We start from the raw sequence: 23,391 nt of genomic DNA on the forward strand, positions 1-23,391 counted from the left end.
TTCATCAGGACTTTCTCTCAATTTCACAGTTACCGCTAAGACGTAGATACTTGCAGTCATTGGACAAGCCATGGTTGTATTGGGCCTTGTTAAGGACACGGGCCTAGAAATCTGGCGCTTGTCTTCCGACAAGAAAACACAGGTAACATTCAACTGTAATAAACACAGCATCTCAACCCAAAATGGTTATCCGGTCTGGGACGTTAAGAGAGACACTACTCCCTATTAGTGCAAGCTCTTCTGTGATGTTCAAGGATCCCTGTGATTCGCTAAAGAATGCCGATATAGTATTCTCATCTGGTAAGCCCATTAAAAAGGAGTCAGATCCACTCAATCAGCCCCCAAACACAGCTCAAGACCTAGAGTGCCCTGGGTCTGGATACAGCTCACTGTCCTGACTTGGGGGCAAATCTGTACCCCAACACAGCTGTCTTTCTCATTGGCTCTCTGCAAACTCTCTTGGGGGACCCCAACTCTGGCCACCAGCTTGAGGTCTCCTCAGCTCATCCAGGCTGCCTTAGCGCTGACCCCTTCCTGAGGGAAAACCATTCCTGATCAGCAGCAGCATGTACAGGAGAAATCAAGGATCACGTTTCCCAGTTCTATAACAAAATACCAGCCCTACTGGCTAAGCACTAGCCGTCCAAAGCAGATTCATTTCTCCTTAATCAACAACTTAAAATGCCAGTGCCCTGGGCTATCAGATGCTATGAGCTCAAGTTGGACTCGCTGCTTCTAATAATAGCCAGGACTGAGAAGACAGGCGAAGCAGTCTGAGAGGGGCTGTGGCGGCAGGCTGCAAGCCTGACTGTTAGCTGCTCTCATCCTTCTCTGTAGACTTGTCCGCTGACACTTGTGCATACGCACATTGCTTATCTTCCTGACCACAAATGTCAGCTCTGGCTGACAATTCTGCCACAAAGGCAGCAATGAGAAGATAGTTGGTGTTCAAGGCCAAATATCCTTATGCTCAAAAAAAAAAATAAATAAAGTCGTAAGGACTCAGCCAATTTCCTTGTCACTGTGGATGCTGCCATTCTCACAGCGAACTCTGCCCAGGGCTTCTCACCCAAGACTCTGTAGAAGATTTTTAGGTAACCGTGCAACATGCACCAATCAACACTACCCACCAGTAAGAATAGATGTGTGTACACATACTCTGTAACTCACTTTCACCTTGATCTCTGTAGGAATTTTACATCTTGGTGAAAGTTACTCATGACACTGAGCTCACTAACAGGCACGAGCACAACATGGAGTCAGTTCACAGCCTCACTGCATCCCACAGCCCTGAGTCCTTAGTTTGTCTCTGGTAAGAGTTGAAACCAACAGCCGTGAGGCATGTCATGCACTAGAAGGGACAGTGGCGCAGAAAGTGCAATGAACCCCCTGGAACACGCAGCAGCCAAATGCCCTGGGGATCTCTGCAGAATGCTGGGAAGGACTCAGGGGTGGAGTGAGTGAGTGAGTGCCTAGCATACAGGAGGTCCTGTGTTTGATCCTTATTACCACCAAAAGAAGAAGAAAGAGGGGGAGGAAGGAAGGAAGGAAGGAAGGAAGGAAGGAAGGAAGGAAGGAAGGAAGGAAGGAAGACAGACAGAATCAGCCTAAGCAGGGCATAGCGATCACAAGGTGCAGCTCCCACAGGGCTCCTGGCTCGGCAGATGACTGGAGCCACCCTCTGTAACTGGGATGCATCCTAAGGAGCAGCAGCCCCCAGCCCCGGAACGACCTCCCTCCCCATCACACTACCCTGTGGCTCCCAAGGTCAATGGGAAGGTCTAGCGGGGGCCCTACACACAGTGGTCCACAAACGCCTACTGAGTGAGAAGAAAGATTTCGGAGAAAAAGATACCTGGCAGTCTGAGAAACAAATGTGACTTGGTCATTTAATAAAAAAAAATCAATTCAATTCCAAATAAACTGTCCAGTATGTATGCCAGAACCAGGTGAGCCTAGGAGCTCTGGCTGGGATGGTCCCTTGCACGCCGCCAGCTCAGAGGTGCAGTGCAGGACAGGGACCTACAAAGCAGAAGTGGTCTTTTCTTATTCTTCACTTGTGGGACTAGACATTTGTCTCTGGAGAGATTCCTGAAAGTGCTTCCTGATGTGAGCATCCTGACAAATGTTCACCAGGTTCTGATTCCTCCGAGGTTCACCTCACCCATGGCCTCGAGACTAGGGGCGGGAGGCACTTCAGTCAACTCAAAGGCCTGGCAATCAAAGTTCTTCTGGGAAAAGGCCTGAATAATTAACACACACACAAAAAAACCCCCAGGACCGCCTATTTATTTTTTTTTAAAAAGATAAACCTGCTTAGAAAAGAGACAGGTAGATGCTGGATGGATACCAACCCCTGCTTCTTCAGAGAACTAAGAAAAAAATTATTAAACACACACACACACACACACACACACACACACACACACAAACACACCCCCAAAAAGTACCAACTTCTAAATAAAAGGGAAGACAGTGAGCCACCTTCCAATACTGGTTAAATTCTCTGCTCATAGCTTAGCATACAGAAGAAGCTTGTCAAGGTTACTTCCTGATCACCACAGAAGAGGGTGAGGTCCCCTCACGGTGGTGGCTGGCCTGTCCCACCTTGCCCTCCCACTGGTACCCCTTCTGCTGAGCCATTAGGCTGGGGCTCCCAGCACTGTGTGGCCACCCACACACCGTCTGGAAGTTTCCTTCCCCAAATCAAGTCTGGCCACACCCGTCATATTTCTTTCTAGGGTGGCAAAGTTCCCAGGCAGGGAGGGACAGTGAACATCACAGTCTGGTGGTCCAGCTGTCCCTACAAAGCACATGACAGGTGTGGGCCCGGTTGGGAAGGTGGGGGACTCATGCCACGGTCTGAAGAGAAATAGAAAAGGCGAATTTCCATCCGAAGCTGTGCAGTGGTGAACCTCGGCTGGGCTCCATGAGCAGAACCAGAGCCTGCAGAGGAAGGGAGCACTCCAGCGGCTGCTGACTACTCACGCATTCCAGCCGTCTTAATGGGCAAGCCCTGCAGCGTGGGGCTGGAGCGGATGCTCCCAGATGGGTTCCCTGAGTAGGCAAGGCTGTGCAGAAGCCAGCATCCTGACACAGTTAAAGCCCACATGCTGGCTGTTGGTTTTAAAAACAGCAGATAGGAGCTGGGCGGTGGTGGCGCACGCCTTTAAACCCAACACTCGGGAGGTAGAGGAAGGCGGATTTCTGTGGGATCGAGGCCAACCTGGTCTACAAGAGCTACTTCCAGGACGGGCTCCAAAGCTACAGAGAAACCCTGTCTCAAAAACAAACAAACAAACAAACAAACAACAACAACAACAAAACGCAGACAGAATGAAGGGGTGTGGGCACCTCTGACCACCCTGGTCCCCTGCAGTGCATCTGTTCCCACAGCTACTTATACACAATACTCATCTGTTCTTTGTATATAAGCCGGGGGGGGGGGGATTTTTTAAGTGAAAGATGCTGGTCAATTAAATTTAAAAAATTACTCTGTTCTTTTCTGGTTCTAACTGAGAGGATCCAGAGCCAGTTCTCTCCAGCCCTTTGAAGGCAGAAAACTGGCCTGGAACCTCACTACTGAAGGGCAAGCTCACAGGCTTCCTCTCGGGGGGGGGGGGGGGGGGGGGGGGGGGGGGTCAGGTTGGGCAAACATGCCTGGCATCCGTGCTAAGCACGCTCCGGGCCAACCCGGAACAAACCACAGGGGCACACACATTCCAAGCAGGAGTGATACAAAGGTGACAGTGAAGGGAGCAGGTGCTCTGACTTCACAGTCCTAGCACACCTCAGAGAAAGCCAACCACGAGCCCCCCAGCCTCCGTTTACCTCCTTCTGCTGCCGCTCCAGCTCCTTCATGCGGATCTCTCGAGCTTCGGCGCGGGCTGCACGCTTTGCTGCAAGCCTGGCCTCCGCCTGAAACAGACCCAGAAACCTTATTAGAAAACAGACCAGGCACCTTCCGGGTACATAGTTAATGACACTGTGCAGAGAAAATCTTGTTTAGGGCTCAACAAGCACACAGTGGCAATTCGCGGATGCTCTCGAGTGGCGGGGTTTTCTGGAGCGGGATGAATGGTAGCAGTGAGTCCAGGAGCTCCTCCTCCATTATCAGTTATCAGCTGGGGGTCCACCGAAGTCTAAAAACTTTACATGGAAATGTTCGGAAACAAATAATTCCTATGTTTTTAAAAACGTGCAGAGCTGATCAAATCTGGCACCGTTTTGTTGTGTCTTGCTCAAACTTTGAGTCCTTTTGTTGGGAGTTTCCACGTCTTACGCACGATTTGTCTGTTGGTCACCACCACACCCACTCCAGCAACAGCCGGCTCTTGTGTTGGGGTCGCCCCCATTTCACTTAGCAAAGCCCCCAAAGGACGCGAGAGGTGATTCTGACAGCTTGCATATGCCCAAGAAGAGCCTAGAAATACTTCCTTTTAGTAAAGGGGTGAAAAGTTCCTGACTCAGCGAGGAAAGGAAAATCCTATGCTGAGATCGCCATGGTCTACAGAATTGTTTTTTTTTTTTTTTTTTGGTTTTTCGAGACAGGGTTTCCCTGTAGTTTCTAGAGCCTGTCCTGGAGCTAGCTCTTGTAGACCAGGCTGGCCTCGAACTCAGAGATCCGCCTGCCTCTGCCTCCCGAGTGCTGGGATTAAAGGCGTGCGCCACCACCGCCCGGCTTACAGAATTGTTAATTTCTTACTGTGCTCAGTTTAGAAATAGTTACGTCGTAGGTACACATGCAGGAGAAACGCAGTCCAACAGAGTTTGGCATCACCGAGGACAGGAGGGTGACCGTTGAACCCTCACTAAATGCCCAGTGGGCGCTGTTCTAGGACCTGTGGCAGAGCCAGGCAGCCATGCAGGGCCTCAGTCTGGTGCCCTCATTGAGAGATCCACTCTGAGACTCCTGCCCAGTCCCTCTTGGCCTCCCCTCATACCCTATGAATCCCTTCCCCTCTGTGGTGACCAAGGGCTCTGGATAGTAGAGTCAGTCTTTGTATTAAAAGCTCTTCCTCTAACAATCTTTAGGCTCCCGGCAGATCAGCCATCAGAACACAGCTGACTATGCCGACCAAAGGGTTACAGATGGCATTTTGACCCGGCTGCATGACTACCGGCCATGTGAAAGCTCTTATCTCAAGCAACCCGGAAGCCAGGGAGGTCAAAGGCAGAATGTTCCAAAATGTAGGCTCTCTGGTGACAAGCCCCGCCTTCTTGGCAGGTAAGTTCCCTTGAATAGTCAATAATTCTTTCACCCACAGCTCTAGATTTGGTAATATCTCACTGTTCCCTGGGTCATTTTAATATAGCACTTTCTGGACCCAGATAGCTGTTGGGGCCAGCCAGGAGCAAGAGCCTAAGCACATTTGGCTTTCTGAGCTGCATACTCCCACTAGGAGATATGGGAGATAGGTCCTGGAGGCTGACCTGAATACCACCTCCCTGACCACACACACACACACACACACACACACACACACAGCAGAAGACAAACTGACCCCTCCTTCCCCCTTCCCTCAGTTGTGGACTATTGCTTTAATTATGTAAAGATGTATTACATTATTACATTGGTGTATGTTGTGGAATATTTAACTACATAAAGGCATGTTACATTTGTTTATGCTGTATTTGTTCAATTATGTAAAGATGTGTTGCAGTTTTACCTTGCCAACCTATGGCACCTGATCGGTCTAATAAACAGCCAATAGTTAGGCAGTAATGGGATAGGCAGGGCTGGCAGACAGAGAGAATAAATAGGAGGAGGAATCTAGGATAGAAAAGAGAATGAGGGAGGAAGAGGGAGACTCCTGGGACCAGCGAGACATGGAGGAAGCAGGTAAATAGGACGTACAGAATGAAAGAAAGGTAAAAACTCCTGAGGCAAAATGTAGATGAAGAGAAATGGGTTAAATTAAGTTATAGAAGCCAGCAAGAAAAGAGTCTAAGCTAAGGCCGGACATTTATAACTAATATTAAATCTCTGTGTCTTTATTTGTGAGCTGGTTGGTGGCCCAAAAGAAAGCCTGTTCTCCCTATTATTTTTTCACTTTTGATTTTTTTTAAAAAGGACCAAGTCTTGCTATCTATATAGCCAAGGCCAGCCTCAAATTCACCATCCTCCTGCCTCAGTCGTCCTACCTTCTGCCATGCTAGGATTTCAGGAGCTCATCACCATGCCTGGCCCTGATGTCTTCCAATTCTAATGTAAGTTGACTACTAAGTTGAATGGCAAGGGGTTTCCTGTCCGTAACAGATTTTCCTTTTGTGGTTCCTTATTAGTCCAAGACCACGTCTTTCAAATCAAAGGGCATCCAATAGGACAAGCTGAGGCAGGGGCCGGGGCCGGGGCTGGGGCTGGAGCACAGAGGTGAAGTGTTGCCCCATCACGGTTGTAATCAGAAGTCTGGCACTTGATGTCATATTATTAAAGGTTCCACACCAACCACATGTCCTAAATGGGTACTTGTCTGTAAGGATAACCTAGGGCTGGAGGGGAAGGGTCAAGAAGGCTCTTTACATTCAGAACCTACCCTTGGGTGAGGAGGCACACAGCCCTGGGCCTGTGGGTTCCTTTCTAAGAGTTTTGACAACAGTATTAGTCCATCGGCTTGGACAAGGAGGAACAGGGAAGGGTTTGTGGAAAGAACAAGAAGACAGATGCACCAGATGGGGCAGAAGGAGAGAGGAATATAGTTGACAGAATTCTAGGAAGACCTACCATTCTAGGAGGGTCCCCAGAACTCTGCTGCCTCTGCCTGGATGAATGCCCCGTATGCTGGCACCTGTAGTCTCCCCCCTTGAGTGTGTATGTGGGGAGTTATAAACACGATACCGTCATTCCTGTCACTGTGTAACATTAGACGGCAGAGAGAGAGCTATGCAGGGCTTTCATCAGCTGACCTTGAGTTGAGCAAAAAGAATGTGCTTGGTGGTCTTAGACGAGGCCTCTAAGAGGGTTTAGGGAAGTCTTTTGCTGGTCTTCAGAAAGCTGGATGCCATACAAGAGAGGCCTGTGAGGGGATCCCAAGAGCTGTAAATAGCCCTCAGGTGACAGCCAGTAGGAAGAGGGGCCACCATCCTATGACCAAGAAAGTTAAGGTTCTGGAACCACAAATGAGCTCAGAAGAGGATCATCCTGAGGTCCAGAAGGACCTAGCTTGGCTAACTGCTGTTGACAGCCTGTTAGACCTGAGCATAGGTCCCAGCAAAGCGAGGCCCACACACCTGACCCCAGAGCTGCAACATCACAGATGAATACTGTTCAAAGTATCTTTGAGTATTTATTATACACCAACAGACCTTGCTTCTGAGATGACATTTGCCCTTCTGTATCGTCCTCCACTAAGTTGGGGATGGTGGGTACCTCACATACTTTCCATGCCAGGATGCCTGGCTAGTCCTTCATCTCTTCTGAATTAATTCTTAGAACTGGGTCGAAGTCCCTAAATGGGGTCCACATACTTGAGCTTGTAGGAACTGTTACAGAATCTCCTCTTGGGACACAGTTCTCGCTGTGGTCCATTTCAACCTAACATACTCTGTCCTTGAGGGCAGTCGTGCTGAAAACCCATATAGCTACCAGTCCTGCCCTGAGAAGTCTAGGCATGGGCTGACAAAGGAGCCACATGAATGAAGACTGTTAAGTGCCAGCTGTTCCTGATATCAGGATTTATAAGACTAGCTTGTAATTCAATACACCTTCATGTCCTGGTAAACTCCACCATTCATGACACCCACGGCTCTTACATTGGTCACATGACTTGTGGGGAGACAGAGCCTCACAGTAGAGGAAGTGATGGCAATCATCTTGTTTCCTGGAACCTGCCCAACCAAACACCAGTAGACAGAGGAGCCGAACACTGACACAGATCCAAGCCCTCATGCCTTCATGAGACAAATCCTACACTCAGTGGAGCTTGCGCTAGCTTTGATGCCCAAAAGAATTAGGCGGCATGCTTCCTCCTCTTCAGACACGCTGCCAAGAACAGCAACACGCAGACAGGAGCTGGAGGATGATGGCCGTGCATATGGTCCCTGCGGAGTCACCAGGGAAGGCTGGATGTGACCAAGTTGTGAAATGAACTGACGTACAAAGCAGCCAAGGTCCACCATGTGGCACCCAGGCTCAAGGTTCATTCCCTGGGCACAGTGCAAAGCCCAGGCCTGTCCTCGATGTGCCAACTGTCCAGGTAGTTCTCGAGATCAGCTGCCTTGGGCGGGTACGCCAGGGGTATGCTTTCCTGGATAGCTGCTTTGCCAAAATACAAAACCATTGTGTGAGGTCACAGGCGGATTTGAAATTCTCCAAGTACATCCTTACGCTTGCTGCCCTGAGCTGGTTGAGGACTAGGGACAGTTTCCTGAGGAGCACCTGCTGCCTTTCCTCCAGAAGCCTGGTCCACCAGGGCCTCACAAGCCCCCTGTATGCTGGTGCTTGCCTAAGGGCAGGGACATTTCTTTTTTTTTTTTTTTTTTTTTTTTTTGGTTTTTCGAGACAGGGTTTCCCTGTAGTTTCTAGAGCCTGTCCTGGAACTAGCTCTTGTAGACCAGGCTGGCCTCGAACTCAGAGATCCGCCTGCCTCTGCCTCCCGAGTGCTGGGATTAAAGGTGTGCGCCACCACCGCCCGGCAGGGCAGGGACATTTCTATGTGGGAATACATGTATGCCCTGGGATATCTGACCTTTTTTAGTAGGTAGGAGGTGGGGAAGGAAGTTGGGGGGGGGTACCAAACCCTAAACCCATGCTTACTGATGCTGGAAAGCAAACACAGATCTGCTGGTTGCTCTAGAAACTGTCCAGGTCTAGGCCCACCTCCTCTTGGTTCATGGACAGGGCACTGAGGTGAAGGGGGGGAGTGTCAGGAACAGTCTCCTGTGACAAGCCACAGGCTTGCTAGCTTCTTGGGAATTCCCATAGCTGCTGGTTCAGGATGTGTTTCCTCTCCCCTGCTATGGTCCATGGCTGGTGCTCCCCTAGCTACTGTGGGCCCAGGCCTGGGTTCTATAAACAGCTTTTATAGGCTGGGCTTTTAAATAGAGGCACTCCTTGGGGTGGGAATGGTTGGAAATGTCCCATAGATCACCAAATTTGCCTATGACAATTCCACAAAGCTGATCCTGACTCCAGATTCCCCTTTACACCCCATAAATCATATTCAAACCCAAGGGTACGCCTACCTAGATGAGACATACAATCCAAGCACACATCCTCCCTAGTGACACATACAATCCATGGACACACCCATCATGGGTGAGACACACACACATTCAATTACACACCCACCCTGAGTAAGAAGGATTGCAAGGAGAGCCACTGAGAAGCACAAGTCTGACCCGGTGCCTCAGGTTTCCCACCTACTGTCCCCGGTGCCATCTCTACAGCATGATGCAGGGTCCCTTGGCCAAGTGTCCAGTTCACTGGCCAGCAACAGAAATAATTTCTATTGAAATTCCTTTTGTGGGCCATACAGTCGTACATGTGACAGCCCCAAGGACAGGCTGGCAAAGGCTTCAGAGAGCCGTTTGAGAAGTCAGTGGGATGTCTTGCCTATCAGTAAAGTATGCACTGGGGTGTCACTGAGGAACCTCCTTGGCCCACACAACTGTTCCTGAAGTTGCTGCCTGGAGTCTTGGCCACAAAAGACTAGACACATAATTTGCAGAGTGTGCTCAGAGAAGGCGGGTCTGTGGGGAGCCCACCCCTCACCTTCAGGGTACACCACCTTCAGGGAATCCCTCAACGCCCAGGCTCTGCTCCTGCCAGTCCTGGGCCTTTCCTGACATTCATGCCTAGCAGGCAAAGCATGCATGTCAGATCCTGTCATCCTTGAGTCACGGTACCGACACTAAAGAGTCCCAGAGTCGACAGAGAAACTGGAAGAATTTACACGTATGGGTTACAGCTCTTGAGAAAGGGGATTGAGACAGTTCTGGTCTCAGGTCACTTCCTCCACCAGACTGAGGAAGCCTTGGGCCTACAAAGCCAGCTCCCACCCCTGCATCTACAGGCAGACTCATTGGACAGGGTCCATATGCAGCTCAGTCCTGTAACGCGCCTGGAAGTGGGATGCAACATTCTCTGACTTTCCAGAACTCCAAGAGGGCCAATAGAGAGACCTCTGGGTTGCAGACAGACAGATGAGGAGCCCCAGGGACACCACTACCTCCCTGGTCTGCCTCCTCAGATGCCACCTGGAAATGATTCTCCATGGGCTGCTTAGACGCAAAGATGCCGAGAATGGGAGGAAGTGTCTATGCTTAACGATACACTTACTGAAGCTTCGAGGCTTTGAGCAGAATCGGTGGCATTTACATCAGGGCATAGTTCATCATCATGACATCACTAATCTAAGCCATTTCAGAAAATGTCTAAGGATGCAAAGTTCCCTCATGTGAGTGCAACATGAGTACCATGCTGCTGAGGCCAAAAGCGGCACCAAAAGAAGCTCCCTTGGTTTAGACAGAAGCAGAGGCTTCTGTCCTGGTGTGATCCGTTCCTGAGAGAAGGAACAAAAATCTGATGCGAGGAGGCTTGGAAATCCTGGTGTGCGCCACCCACACCCATGTTAGCATGGCTGACACACACATGGTGGTTTCCAGACTGGGGGTGGAGGTTTGCGGAGGGACAGAATCCCTTTCCTGAGTTGGCCTTGGTTACAGGAAGTGCAGCAGCTACAAACTTTTGTTTCTACGGAAACCCCCACAGCTATATTCGGCAGATTCTAAAAACAGTCTGCTATTGAGTGCAGCCAAGGGAATGCACGGTGAAAACAGGAAAGGGCAGGCACTAGCTGGGCACCTCTGCAACAGTGCCCACGGCCTGGCCTCTGCTCCACGGACCCACTGCCCATGTCCCTTGGTTTACTACCGTATCTCATCCATGCTTTAAAGAAGCGTTATCTTCTAAAACCTTTCGCGCTGTCTGTCCCATGAGGCCCCCAGGAGCAAGGAAACTGTTCTTTATGGCTGTAACTACTGTGTGTCAGGACACAGTGAGGCTACTGCTGTCAGTGCAGGCGGGCACTGGGATGTTGAGGGACCACCTCCTTCAGGGTGAGGCCAGGCTGACCAGTCCTGTCCTCTTGCTTTCTGACAGGACCACATCGGGAAGAGCTTGTCATGGGCTACTCAGGCAGGTTGCAAGAGCAAGGTGGAATTTATAGAGACCAACACACACACATTACACAGTTCAAACTACATCACTACTCTGTGAATGATATCAGCATGGAGAGTGAGGGAAATGCTCCAGGTGTGGTGACGCATGCCCCTAACAGACCCCTAACAGAGTCAAATGGATCAAGAGTTTAAGGCCAGTCTGGGCTAGGTGCGACCCCCCGTCCCACAAAAACAGGAGGAAACAAGAGCAGAATGGAAGTCTGAGAAAAGTTATATGTACTAGGCTCTGCTCAGTACTTCCTCAAGGGCCAGAGGCTACCTCAGAATGGCTGATCACAGACAGCAAGATCAAGTAGGTGTTAGGGGTCTCAGTATGACACACCCAAGTCAATCTGCATCTACAGAGATGAGGTCAGCCCCAGATCTACATAAACATCTAACATCCTGAGGTGGGTATTTCTCTATCAAACTCACAGTGCTACAAACTACATTTACTTATTCCGTGTGTGTGTGTGTGTGTGTGTGTGTGTGTGTGTGTGTGTGTGTGTAAACCAGAGGTCTTCCTCAGTCACTATGTTTTAATACAGGGTCTCTCACTGAGCCTGGAGCTCACCAGTTTGACCGGACGAGGTGGCCGGCAAGCTCCCGGGGACCCTTCTCAGCATTGGGTATTCCAAGTGTACCATGCCAAACTCTTACTTAGATAAAAAAAATTCAGCCCTTGTGCTTGGGCTATAAGCACTTTACTGTGTCCCTGCGCACAGTTTGATGACACTCAGCCACAGTGGCCACACCTGCTCTGGTGGGTCTCAGAGCTCAGGCCACAACATCAATGGGGTCTAGGTTCCCCAGCACCCTGGAAGGGATGTAGGGCATAGAGTTAAAGGCTGATGTTCAACTTCTTTTGTATAATTTCTTTAAAAAAAAACTATCAAAATTAACTAAGATGATTACCTAAAATGATCTGTCAATGAAGGATCAGTTACTTTATTGCTCCTAGCTAGACCCACAGGCTCCAAGGAGGTGCTACACTGCTCTGTGCTTGAGGGACAAAGAGTGGTCCCAGGGATGCTCAAGACTGAGTTGAGTATTCTCCTGGGAGCAGAGTTCCCAGGAGGAGGTGGGGAGGGAGGCTGCAGATCTGGCCTCCAGTGTGAGATCTCCCACAGTTCTGGGACACAGCTTGGTAACTGAGTTACAAACAGTCTTCTCCACCTCAGAAATAAGAACTAGGCTACAACCATTTCTCAGAGAAACAGGGTCTTCAGGACCAGGATGCTTGCCTAACACACACGTCATCCTAGGTCATATCCGGGTACCAAAGGGATTGAGGACGATACATACCACACTGGCAACACCAAAGCCAAACTGAGGACTTGCAGAGTTGACAGATGAGGATCCACTTTTCTCAGGAACCTCGTCCTGGGCTCGGTTCCCTCACCTCTGTCTGTTCCCGTCTAGACTGTTCCCTGAAATCCACCCCTAAGGTTTCTACAGTTGTTGACACTGTTCTTTCGAAGAACAAGCCTGAAAACTGCAGACCCCAGACACAGAACAGCTTGTAACAACCTGTGGCAGAATTCTGCCCACCAGGCAAAACAGCTGCGGTCTTACTCAAGTTAGCTGTGCCTGCCAGCGAGATCCAGCTGAGAGTTGACATTCCTTAATGGGGAGGGGGTAGGAGTCACTGGAGATCCATACCTCTCCTTCAGGGCGCGAGTGTGTGCAGTTTTGTCTTAATTGCACATAGTTGGGATGGTGGCGGGGTGGGGTTTGGGAGGGTGGTCTCAGGAGGTACTAGACAACACAGGCCAGAGAAGATTAATCTAAAGGGGCTCCACCTATATGGCATTGGAGAAGCCATCGTTCATGCTGGGTAGGTAAAAAGACTTTCCAAGGTAGCTACTTTGGAGTCAGCCAAATTCCTTCATCTCTACAAGTAATCCAAATAAATTCTTTGGTTTTCAAGGTTGAACATCAGTGAGATTGGTACTTTGATTTGTGGATGGGACCTTGGACCTTGGATGGAAGGTTGTTTACACCTCCTTAGGTAGGGAATTCTCATAATAACACAACCCTTCTCGGATTCAATCAACATTCCGGGAAACAACCCTGGAAGAAGTCACATTTTTCTAATTCAATGGCCCTGTCAATCTGGGAGGAGGTGGAGACGGTGCCACACAAGCTACAAGCTAAGGTCTGAATCAGCAGTGTTGCGTGACAGGCATAGGCTTGGAGTGGAAGTCAGCAGTACTTGTGGGCATAAGCAAGGCCCCGAGTTCAAGCCCATAAGACTCACGAGTAACATCAAAAATGTCGGCATACTTCGAAGAGGCGAAAAGCAGAGGTTTCTACCAATCTTCCATTTCCACTCTTCTCTGTCTTACTTAGAAAAATTAAGTCAACTCAACATTCTCCCATATGAAAATTACCAGACACAGAAAAGGGTAGTAAATTGGGTGTGGTATCACATGCCCGTAATCCCAGCGTTTCGGAGCCAGAAGTGGGAGGGTCAGGAAACCAGACCAATGTCAGCTGCCTGAAACCTGTGTCAAAACGGAGTGTGTGGGGTGCGGGGGTACCGGAGTGATGACACCCCAGGGCTGTTGAGAGACGCTTACGGCTGAACTGCAGCGGAGGCAGCCGGCTGCATATTTGATTCCTGCCAGGGGGCCTGAAATACTGTATATGGTGGTGCCACAGTCAGCTCCAGTTCCAAGTAAGCTAACCTGGGGTCTGAATGTTTCCCCACCTGTCTGTGGGGGCTCAGCAAGACTTTCAGGGCCCCATTTGCTCTTTATCTGTAAATCAGAGATAACTGTCTAGTCCTATGAGGTCATGGCTAACATCATCTACATAAACCTCGCCAAGCTGACTCAGCAGGGGCCTGGTAAATTTAGCGACCTTGACTACTTAGGAAATGTCTTCTGTGACAATGGGGGAGGGGCGGGGGGCATGAACACAGTTCACACCAAGTTCAACAGAGCAAGACAAACATCCTGGCCCAAGGGAGGTTACACTGAGGGAGGGTGAACTCCCGCCCACACCTCACATCCACTCATAACCCTGCTTCTTCTAGAAAAATCTTCCCGTCCACCTTCCCACCACACACACTGCCTTGCCACACACACGGATCAGGATCAACAGTGTGGGCCAAATACGGTGGCCTTTACCTGTAGTACAACCCCAGCGCTCAGGAGGTGAAACAGGAGAATCGCAACTGTGCAGAAAAGTCTGGCCCACATACTAAAAACCCATGCCCGAAAATGTAAAACAAAATACAAATGGTGGGTCAGCAAGATGGCTCAGCACATAGAGACACTTGGCATGAAAGCCCAGAGACGCAAGTTCAATCCCTAGGACCACGTGAAGTTGGAAGCTAAGACTAACGTTACAGAGTTGTCCTCCGGCCTCTCTATATCTGCTGCGACACACACACCCATTCCCCTCCAACAAAATAATAATAAAAATCTCTCTCTCTCTCTCTCTCTCTCTCTCTCTCTCTCTCTCTCTCTCTCTCTCTCTCACACACACACACACACACACACACACAGAGCTGGGGAGAGAGATGGCTCAGCGGTTACAGGCACTTGTTGATAAACTTTGAGGACTTGAGTTCAGATCCCAGCATCCACATTAGGCTGGCAGGGTGAGGAGACCCTAACAATCCTTGTAACTACAGCTCCAAGGGATCTGAGCTCCTCTTCTGACATCCTTCACTCATGTGTGCAATGCACACACCCATACGTGTATAAAAAGTCAAAATACATCTCTTTAAAAAAAACTGCTACTTTGAGAAAAAGTATCTCTATTAGACAAGTGGCGGCATTAAAAAGAAACTCTCCTTCCAGTAACTTAAGGTGAGTTATTTCTTTATTATAAAGTGGCCATACTTTAGATCCAAGGGAAACCAACCTGTCTTAAGGTGGAATGCACAGTAGCATGGATGGGTGTGGCTTAGTTGGTTTTTGGGGTTGTCTCTATCTTTATTGGTGGTTCTGGAATTTGCCCCCGAGGCAAGACACTGTGGCAGTGGTTAGCAATCACTAGGCGATTCTGAATTAATTCTAGGGTGTATTCACACTACTGTTTGACCTAATTTGGGAGAAGGAAGTCGATTCACATAACTATATCTACTGTCCCAGTACCGTAAGTCCATCTTAAGAAAGAAAGCCTCTTTTAAAACACAAACTGGAACTGGAAGCCTCCAGTAAAAGCAGTCAGGTACTAAAGGCACTCCCTGACCACCACCACACACACACCCTCTCTCGCACTCCCCCCCCCCACCCCACCTTCCCGAAACTTGCAAGGAAAGGCCTCTGTGCTCTAAGGTTAATCCTTTAAATTGAATGGAATTTTGGGAACTCTGGCATCTGAGTAACCAGTCACAAACAGCTCCTCTGGTCTGAGTCACAAGCTGTCCCTGCGGTTCATTGCCTTTTGAAGAGCAAATACGGGGTACCAAGGCCTGGCCTGGTTCTGCCCGACTAACTGACTAGGAATCTCACTCTAACCAGGTTACATGCCAGTCAGTCAACTGTGCTGAGACTTGGCCACCACAAGTAACCCAGTTTCCTGCTCTCCTTGGGAGTAGGTGGTGATTGAACCCTAGGCCTTCTGCAGTTTGCAAGGGAGGCTTCCGTTATGTGAGCTGTTCCGCTAAACAGAAACTAACCTAGAGAAAAAGGGAAATTTAGTCTCCACTGTCACCCAAGGATACTACAAGTAAAGATATTTGTTTCCATCTTAGTTCCTGACCTTTATTACTGCATATTGGGGTTTCCTCTACTGGGAAAGTCTGGGCTCAGGAGCTGATATTGGAATGGCCTGGTGGCCATAGCCTCCTCTGACAGGGGTGAGCCTGGCTCCAGCAGTGACAGGGGAGCAGCTGACCTGTGCCCTGCTCAGCAAGTAGGACGGGAGCAGGTGACCCAGACGTGCTGTAGGGCTTTCAAGGTCCCTATGCTTCCCAAGCCAGGAAGCAGATGAATTCAGCCTCCAGGACAAGTATTTCAGAGCCAGCCTACATCTGCCTGAAGTGGTGGCTGAGAGGGGCCTTTGGAAGGAGGGAGGGAGGGAGGGAAGGAGGGAGGGAGGAAAAGAGAGAGAGTAGAGAGCTTGAAAGCGTGCTTGGGACAGGGACACACGGACACACACACAGAGTAATAAAGTCAGGCTACAAAATGAAACAAATGGCTTAGAGCTACAACTCAAAAGAAAAGAACTTACTGTTATTTTAGGTCTATTGTTTCGTTTCAGTTATTTATTTGTTTCTTATCTTAACTACTCCGGGAAACAACACATTTAAAATGTCAGTCGATACCCCCAGTTCCCAAACCTGGGGGCTGAGTTTCAAGTTTCCTCTGAGAGGGGCTCTATCGTGACACAATGTCATGTATGTACCCAGTACATGTTCGAGAACCCTGTGACTGAGTCACAAAACAAAACGAAACAAATCTCCTAGTGTTTTAAGTACGTTTATGCTTTTTTTGTGGAGGGCTGCATTCACAGACAGCCTGCCTGTGGACCATGCCTGGTAGGGCCAACTTTGACCCTTCTATCAAAAGGTATGGACTGGCTCCTTTCAGGCTCAGTGCTCATCCGTGTGTGGAAAGAGGCCAGAGATGACACAACCTCAGCAACACACAGAAGTTATGGAAGTTTAAAGAATGCCAGTTTGGGGCTAGAGAGATGGTTTGGTGGTTGAGAGCACTGGCTGCCCTTCCTAAGTGCCCGGGGTTCCATTTCCAGCATCTGCATGGTGGCTTGCATCTGTCTATAACTCTAGTTCGGGGGATCTGAAGCCCTCTTCTGGAGCCAGGCATCCATGCAGCCATAAAGAAAACTTTAAGAGTTTTCTCTTTAGAAACAGAGTCTGTCTATGTCCAGGCTGGCCTAGAACTGGAGTTCTTTCTGACCCAGCCTCTGAGTGCCAGCATTGCAGGCATCCAGGTCTGCTCCAATCTTGTCGTTTGTCATAGCTCTCTCTGGACTGAGGAGGTCTCACCCTCTCTCTGTTTCCTTTTGTTCATTTTGACCTCTCATAACCATTTAATCTAGCCCTTGCCCACTGGGAAGAGCCCTGCTCCTATGAGCCAGGGACACTAACTATAGAACACAAAAACCATTCTGTAATGGTCATTGCTGGTCTCCAGTTACATCCTCAACCGGGGGTCCGAGCCAGCTGGGTGGCCCCCCTTCTAACACGCCGGCCATTGTCATGCCCCTGCACACTTCCTGCCCAACAGGCCACTAGCCTCATAAACAGGGGCCACATTTTGTTTCTTTTTCTCTGTTCTCCTGTACAAAGTTTCTGCTACTGTTTTGTAAACCTCTTAAAGAGTCCTAATTTCCTTCTAGAATATTCTAGGACCAAATATGTTCCAGAATTCAGCACTGTTAGATTTTAATAAGAGGAAGCATTGGCCCATATTTTGTTAGGTAGCAGTCCCTCATTAATGACTGGAAGGGGCTTTAGAACAATGTGTGAAGGTTACATTACACCAAGGAGAGAAAGAAAGACTAAAAATAGCCTGGCCTAGGACAGGGCAAGGCTCATTGCTAGATGAATTCTGCCGTAATCTTACATATAAACATTCACTCACTCTCTAGTGCTCTGTGTTTCCTGGATTCTGGAATGGAGGGTGGGCCTCCATCAGACCAATTGAGCACTTGGAAGAGGCCCTGGTTCCAGCCTCCTCCTGCTGGGCAGTATCTTGCCTGGGTGCCAGACAGGCTCCAAGTAGCGGGACTTGTGCCTAGTGTCTGGGAGTTGGTGGGGGAGTCCCCACCTCTTGGGCCTTTCCCTGCCTTCCTTACATGCTGTTCTCGGTGTTTAGCTGTTTAGTCTTCTCTTTGCCCAGGACTCTGGCACTTGGTTCCTGTACGTTAGCACAAGCCCAGGGCTGACTTCCTCCCCATTCTTGCCTTCTATGGTGTGCCTGGGCCTCTTTTCTGAAACCACTTGTCTCAGAAGCTTTCCCTCCTCCCTGATCTCAAGACTAGCCTGAAGAGGGTTCCAAAGTGGCCCTGCAGGTTCCCTCCCCAGGCCCACAGTTGACAGACTAGCTCCAAAAAGCCAAATTACTGCCAAACCTTAAGTGTGGAAGGGGGAGAGGGGGAGGGACACTAAGACACACAGGACAGTCCTCAGCGAGGACCTGACTTTTCCAGTCTATCATTGGTATCAAAATTTACACCTTCCCAGTCAAACAAAGCAGCCTCATTGTGACCATCCCACAGACAACAATGCAGGATTAGCCCCTACCTGGTGAATGAGTGACTGGGACTCACAAAAACCTGACAAAGGGGGAAGGAACCTTGGATCTCCTTATTTCTCTAGTACTAACTCCATAAAAATACATTGTTTCAAAGAGTACCTTTAGCTTTTAAAAATTCCCATTCATAAGCAACCACAGCAATGGGTGAGGTGCGAAGGTGCCTGAAAGCCCAGCAGTGCAGAGGTTGAGAAGGGAGGATCCGGAGTTTAAAGCTAGTTTGGATTAGGTAGTCCTCTCCAGTCTCAACTCCCAGCCCCCAAGCCAAAAGCATAAGCTGCAGGTGGGAACCTAAGATTCCCAACCCGCTGGTGCCCAATTTTAAGGCCAAACTACCCCTTCCCCACCATGCCTCCACGAGTTAAGTTCGGTAAGGGAAACACCAGAGATTGACACCCGCCAGAGTGGATCTAGGGTCCTGGATCCTTGAGGGAGGTGTTCCTAAGGTCAAGAGCCTGCAAACCCTCTCTAAGTCTCTCCAGGGAAGGTGGTGCCTCCGGATGAGGGCCCAGTTCCTGGGTGCTGTACTTTGTAAAATACCAAACCAGCAGTTCCGTGTGAAACGCTACACCACACTCAGATCTCAGATCTCGGCTGGATCCAGGCCAGAGCCAGTCAGCTGGGCAGAGCCTGCCTAGAGACCATCACCAGGGGAGGAGGGTGAGACCACGCTCCTTTTCGTCCTTGAGAGAGGTGCTGGGACGCAAAACTTTTCAGAGCGCCACCTGCAGACATCTTGTACTCAGCCAACCACCTGTCCTCAGGATTTTCTAGAGACTCTGGCAGAGCCCACCCGCCTCTGTTCCAGCAGGATGGCAGCCGCTGAGGGGGCCACTGCCCTTGACCATAGAGCCTTCAGGGGACACAGCCCTGCGGGGGGAAGGGGGGCACTGACAGGCACAGGACTGAACCGCGTGTTCCTCTTACCAGTCTTTGCGCTTCTGGGCTCAGACAGTCAATTTCCTGGTTTTGTGTGCCCGCCGGGCTGGTCATCTTGCCGGAGTACAGACCAACTTCCCACCCGTGAGTTCGCGCCGCAGACCCGCTCAGTCGGAGGGCTCTCAGAGAGGCCACATTTCCGGATCCAGGACAGCCGTCCAGGCAGAAGCAGAACTCGCTATGATCCCCGCGGCGCACACGAAACCCGGACAGCCGGCTTCTTGGTTCCCCAGCTGGGGTGCGGCCGGTAGGGCGGGGCGCAGGTGGCCCCGGGCCGGGGGAGGGGGTGACAAGAGAGGAGCCCCGGGCACACTCCGCCCGTTCCCCGCCTAACCCCGCCCCCACGCCCCACCCACCCTGTGCCCGCCACTCCTTCCTTCCCAGCCCCTTTCCCGCGCTCTTTCCAGGAGGTTTGCCCTTTCCTCCCCAGACCCACCCACCCGGGGATCCGTCTGCCTTCCACGCTCCTTCCACGCGGCCCCATGCTCCCCCTTCAGCCGTTCGCTTCACCCACGACCCACGATGGCACTTTCAACCCAAGCGCTCCTTCCATGAGGTCCACCCGAATCCGCCCACCAGGGACCCCCCCCCCACGCTCCTCCTCCATGGTCCCGCCCATGCTCCTCCCTTTGCTCTGCCTCAGAACCTCCGGATCCGCCTTCCTCCCCACTCTGACTGCTCTCGACTAGCCGGCTGCGGTGCCGTCAATTACCACCCAGTCCCTGCGGCTGAGAAGAGAAAGGCGGAGGGGAATGACCCTAGGGACCCCACCCGCAACCACGCCCTGGCTGTCCCTCGGCTGAGTCAGCATGGGAGACTAGCCCAGGCCTTGGGAAGCGCGCCTTCCCTTAGGACACGCGTGGCTTGAGCTAGAACCACAGGGAACCACAGCGCAGCCTCTACCCAAGCGTAGCTGTCCCCGCTGCAGTGGTCTTTTGAGCCGGTTCAATCTTGGGAACCACAGAGCTACCGTCCCCGACAATCAGGACAGAAGAGAGCATCAGGCCCAGGTGACAGTCGCTATCCGAAGGATTCAGTGTGTGGAGCCCTGCACCTGCGCTATTCAGCCTTTGATGCTGCTCTGACGGGCTGCGGCGAGAAACTGGTCTCCACGCAGGACAGTGACCCGACTCCTAGTACACGTCTTCCACGTCTACTGGGCGGGAGTGCCGCTGACTTAACATCACGCGGGCAAATAACCAGAAGGTTCCAATTTTGTGCCCTGTGGACTGAAGCAACCCAAAGGAAACTGCACGGACTTCACCCTAAACCGATCCACGGCCCACGCAGCAGACCTGGGTGAAGTGTTTTCTCCACCCTAGAAGGCCTTTTTTAAGCTCAAAGGGAAAGGCAACAGGAACCCTTGGCCTGCTTTTCTTTTCTAGAGTCACCAGAAAGATTCTGGAGAAGCCAGGGTCACATCTGAGCTTTATGGCTCCCTATTCTCAACTTGGCTGACAAACTTATTGATAACAACAAACACGTGTGCACTGGCCTATGTGTGTGGATCAGCATCCTGACACCACGTCTCTGGGCAGTGCTTCTGGTGGGCCCAGAGAAGATGGGTTCTGAAAGAAGGAGAACCTGGCCAGAAAGGATGAAGAGAGGGCAGAGAGCAAGGTTTAGGGACAAAAGGGGCGTTACTTATCGACAAAGGGGCGTGGCTTATGGGTGAAGAGGTGTGGCTTTGGGAGCAAGTACAAGTTGAAAGATGTGGCACCGAACTTTGATGAAGCATCTCAGATTAGGAAGACTCCATGCGAAAAAGAGGACTGGCTTCCAGCAACTGTCTCAATGTAACACTTTGCAAACACTGGTTTAAAGTTCTTAATTCTACAAAGTTCAAATAATTGGAGGGAATAGTTTTAGATAGCATTGTAACAGCAAAGGTTGGTGGCATTTATGTGGGGTACACGTAATTCTACTAGGACTAACTTTACAGGTGAGAGTGGGGGCCGGTTAATAACAGAGTCCTGCTAGTGTATTCTGATCCAGATAGGCCACCATTGTGGCCCAGGGGCAGGCCTGTCCCCAGACAATACCTGAAGATATTGGTTGCTGACTCTGGAACATTTCCCCAGCCCCCAAGGTATCCCTTGGCTTCTAACAAGCTCATAAACAAACTCCTTTGTCCAGGAGTCCAGCAAAGAAACACAGAACACTGTCCTTGCTGCCACCCATCCATTGCTGCCTCCTCTTCCACTACAGGGAGGAAGCTGGGCCGTGAGTTAAGATGGCTGAGAACTGGACTGTTCCAGAGAGGTGAGGCAGTCCTAAGAAAGGGAAAATCAGCAAGCCCCGCCCTTGGCCCCCTTCTCAAAACTATGGGAGGGAGTCAGGTGGTAAGACTCCTAGGCTCAAGAGTCAAGGAACAACACCAGCCGCATAATAGCAGTGAACACACGAGACACGTGGTTCCGCAGAGTGGCGGCATGTTATGGCAGCTGCCGCCCCGACACGCCATATTTTGATTTAGGTGAGCCCATCCGGCCTTGATTGGTAGCTGTAAGCAGTTCCCAGCTCCAGAAGTGTGGAAGCCCATATGGCGAGTGGCATGTTTAGTGCCTACCTTTGGTGGTGGCATTTAAATCTAAATTCTAGGGCCTGGCCTGGCTGTACACGCTTGTAATCTACTTGGGAGGTAGAGGCAGAAGGACTGAGAGTTGAAAGCCTTCCTTGGCTTTTTATATCTAGTTTAAAGCTAGCCTTGGCAAACTGAAATGTTGTCTTTAAAAAAAAAACCAAAAACAATATCAGAACCCTACCCAGTACTAGTGTCACTGAGGCAGGCAGATCTCTGAGTTCTAGACCACCCTGGTCTATACAGCAAGTTTCAAGACAGTCAGAGCTGCAGAGTTTGATTCTGTCTCCAAAAAAAAAGTAAATAAATCAACCTATGTTCTAATAAAGTGCAGAGGCTCAGAGTTGTCTCCCATTAATTTGATGCCCCTCCTTTAGCCTCTCTATCTTGCAAGGTCACAGTGAGGGTAATGAATGTGAAGGGAATGTACTAACTCCTGGATGGTGTGTGAGGGTGAACAAAAGTGACACTCAGTAGAATGGCATGTGTACCTCAACACAAAATTTTCACCCCAGCAGAAGTGTCTTAGCAGAACAATAGAAAAGCTTTTGTCTTGAAGAAACTCAAGTCACCTAAACGCATGAACACATCCGACAAGGAGTCCCCGGACAACTTTGAAAGTCCGGGAGGAGTCTCATCCACTGGGCAGACAAGCTGGTAGTATCAAAGGTCTTTTTCTTTTCTTTTCCAAGATAGTCTCATGTAGCTGAGGTTGTCCTCAAAGTCTGGATTCTCCTGTTCCCACCTTCAGAGTGCTGGGGTTACAGGGATGTGCTGGGGTTACAGGGATGTGCTGGGGTTACAGGGATGTGCCTCCATGCCTTGTAGGGCCCAGGGTTTGTTTTTTTTTTTTTTTTTTTTATAAAAAGCTGTGAGGTATGTGATGCAATTCAGTTTTCTCCTTTTGGAAAACATGATCGGTGGCCAGCCATTCCTAACAAGCTGGCTTTGCAGCTGCAGCCCTTTCCATATGGCCAGGCACTGACCCGTGAGCTCGCAGATTGGTTGACACTATTTAAACACTGGATCTCTTTCTGAGAGCACACAGTGGCTTTGGGAAAGATCTGTCTCTACCAGCTTATGGTGGTGTGTGTGTGTGTGTGTGTGTGTGTGTGTGTGTGTGTGTGCGCGTGTGTGCATGTGTGGTGTGTATGTAGTGTGTGTAGTGTCTGTGTGGTGTGTACATGTGTGTGTGCTGTGTGTGTATGTATCTAGTGTGTGTGGTGTCTGTGTGGTGTGTACATGTGTGTGTGCTGTGTGTGTATGTATCTAGTGTGTGTGGTGTCTGTGTGGTGTGTATGTGTGTGTGCTGTGTGTGTATGTGTCTAGTGTGTGTGGGAGTGTGTGTGGTGTCTGTGTGGTGTAGTGTGGTGTATGTGTCTAGTGTGTGTGTTGTGTGTATGTAGTGTGTGATGTGTGTGTATTTGGTGTGTGTCTGGTATGTGTGGTATATATACGTGTCTAGTGTATGTG

At 50.1% G+C, this 23,391-nt stretch overlaps 1 protein-coding gene across 7 annotated transcripts in view; it reads right to left on the reverse strand.

Moving 5' to 3' along the window:
- Positions 1-23,391, reverse strand: part of Lrrfip1 (LRR binding FLII interacting protein 1) — a 129,588-nt gene that overhangs the window by 59,123 nt on the left and 47,074 nt on the right. For 3 of the 7 annotated variants that reach the window (XM_038338317.1, XM_038338316.1, XM_038338314.1), the window contains exons 1-2: positions 19,326-19,656; positions 3,832-3,918 (exon numbers count right to left, since the gene is read on the reverse strand). In XM_038338317.1, the coding sequence (XP_038194245.1) occupies positions 3,832-3,918; positions 19,326-19,391 (153 nt within the window). In that variant the 5' untranslated portion in view covers positions 19,392-19,656. Of the gene's footprint in view, positions 1-3,831; positions 3,919-4,943; positions 5,051-19,325; positions 19,657-23,391 lie in introns of those variants that run through there. The other 4 variants (XM_038338311.2, XM_038338312.2, XM_038338313.2 and 1 more) reach the window with 4 other exon arrangements.

The sequence above is a fragment of the Arvicola amphibius genome, chromosome 8, assembly GCF_903992535.2.
Source record: "Arvicola amphibius chromosome 8, mArvAmp1.2, whole genome shotgun sequence".
Classification (NCBI taxonomy): domain Eukaryota; kingdom Metazoa; phylum Chordata; class Mammalia; order Rodentia; family Cricetidae; genus Arvicola; species Arvicola amphibius.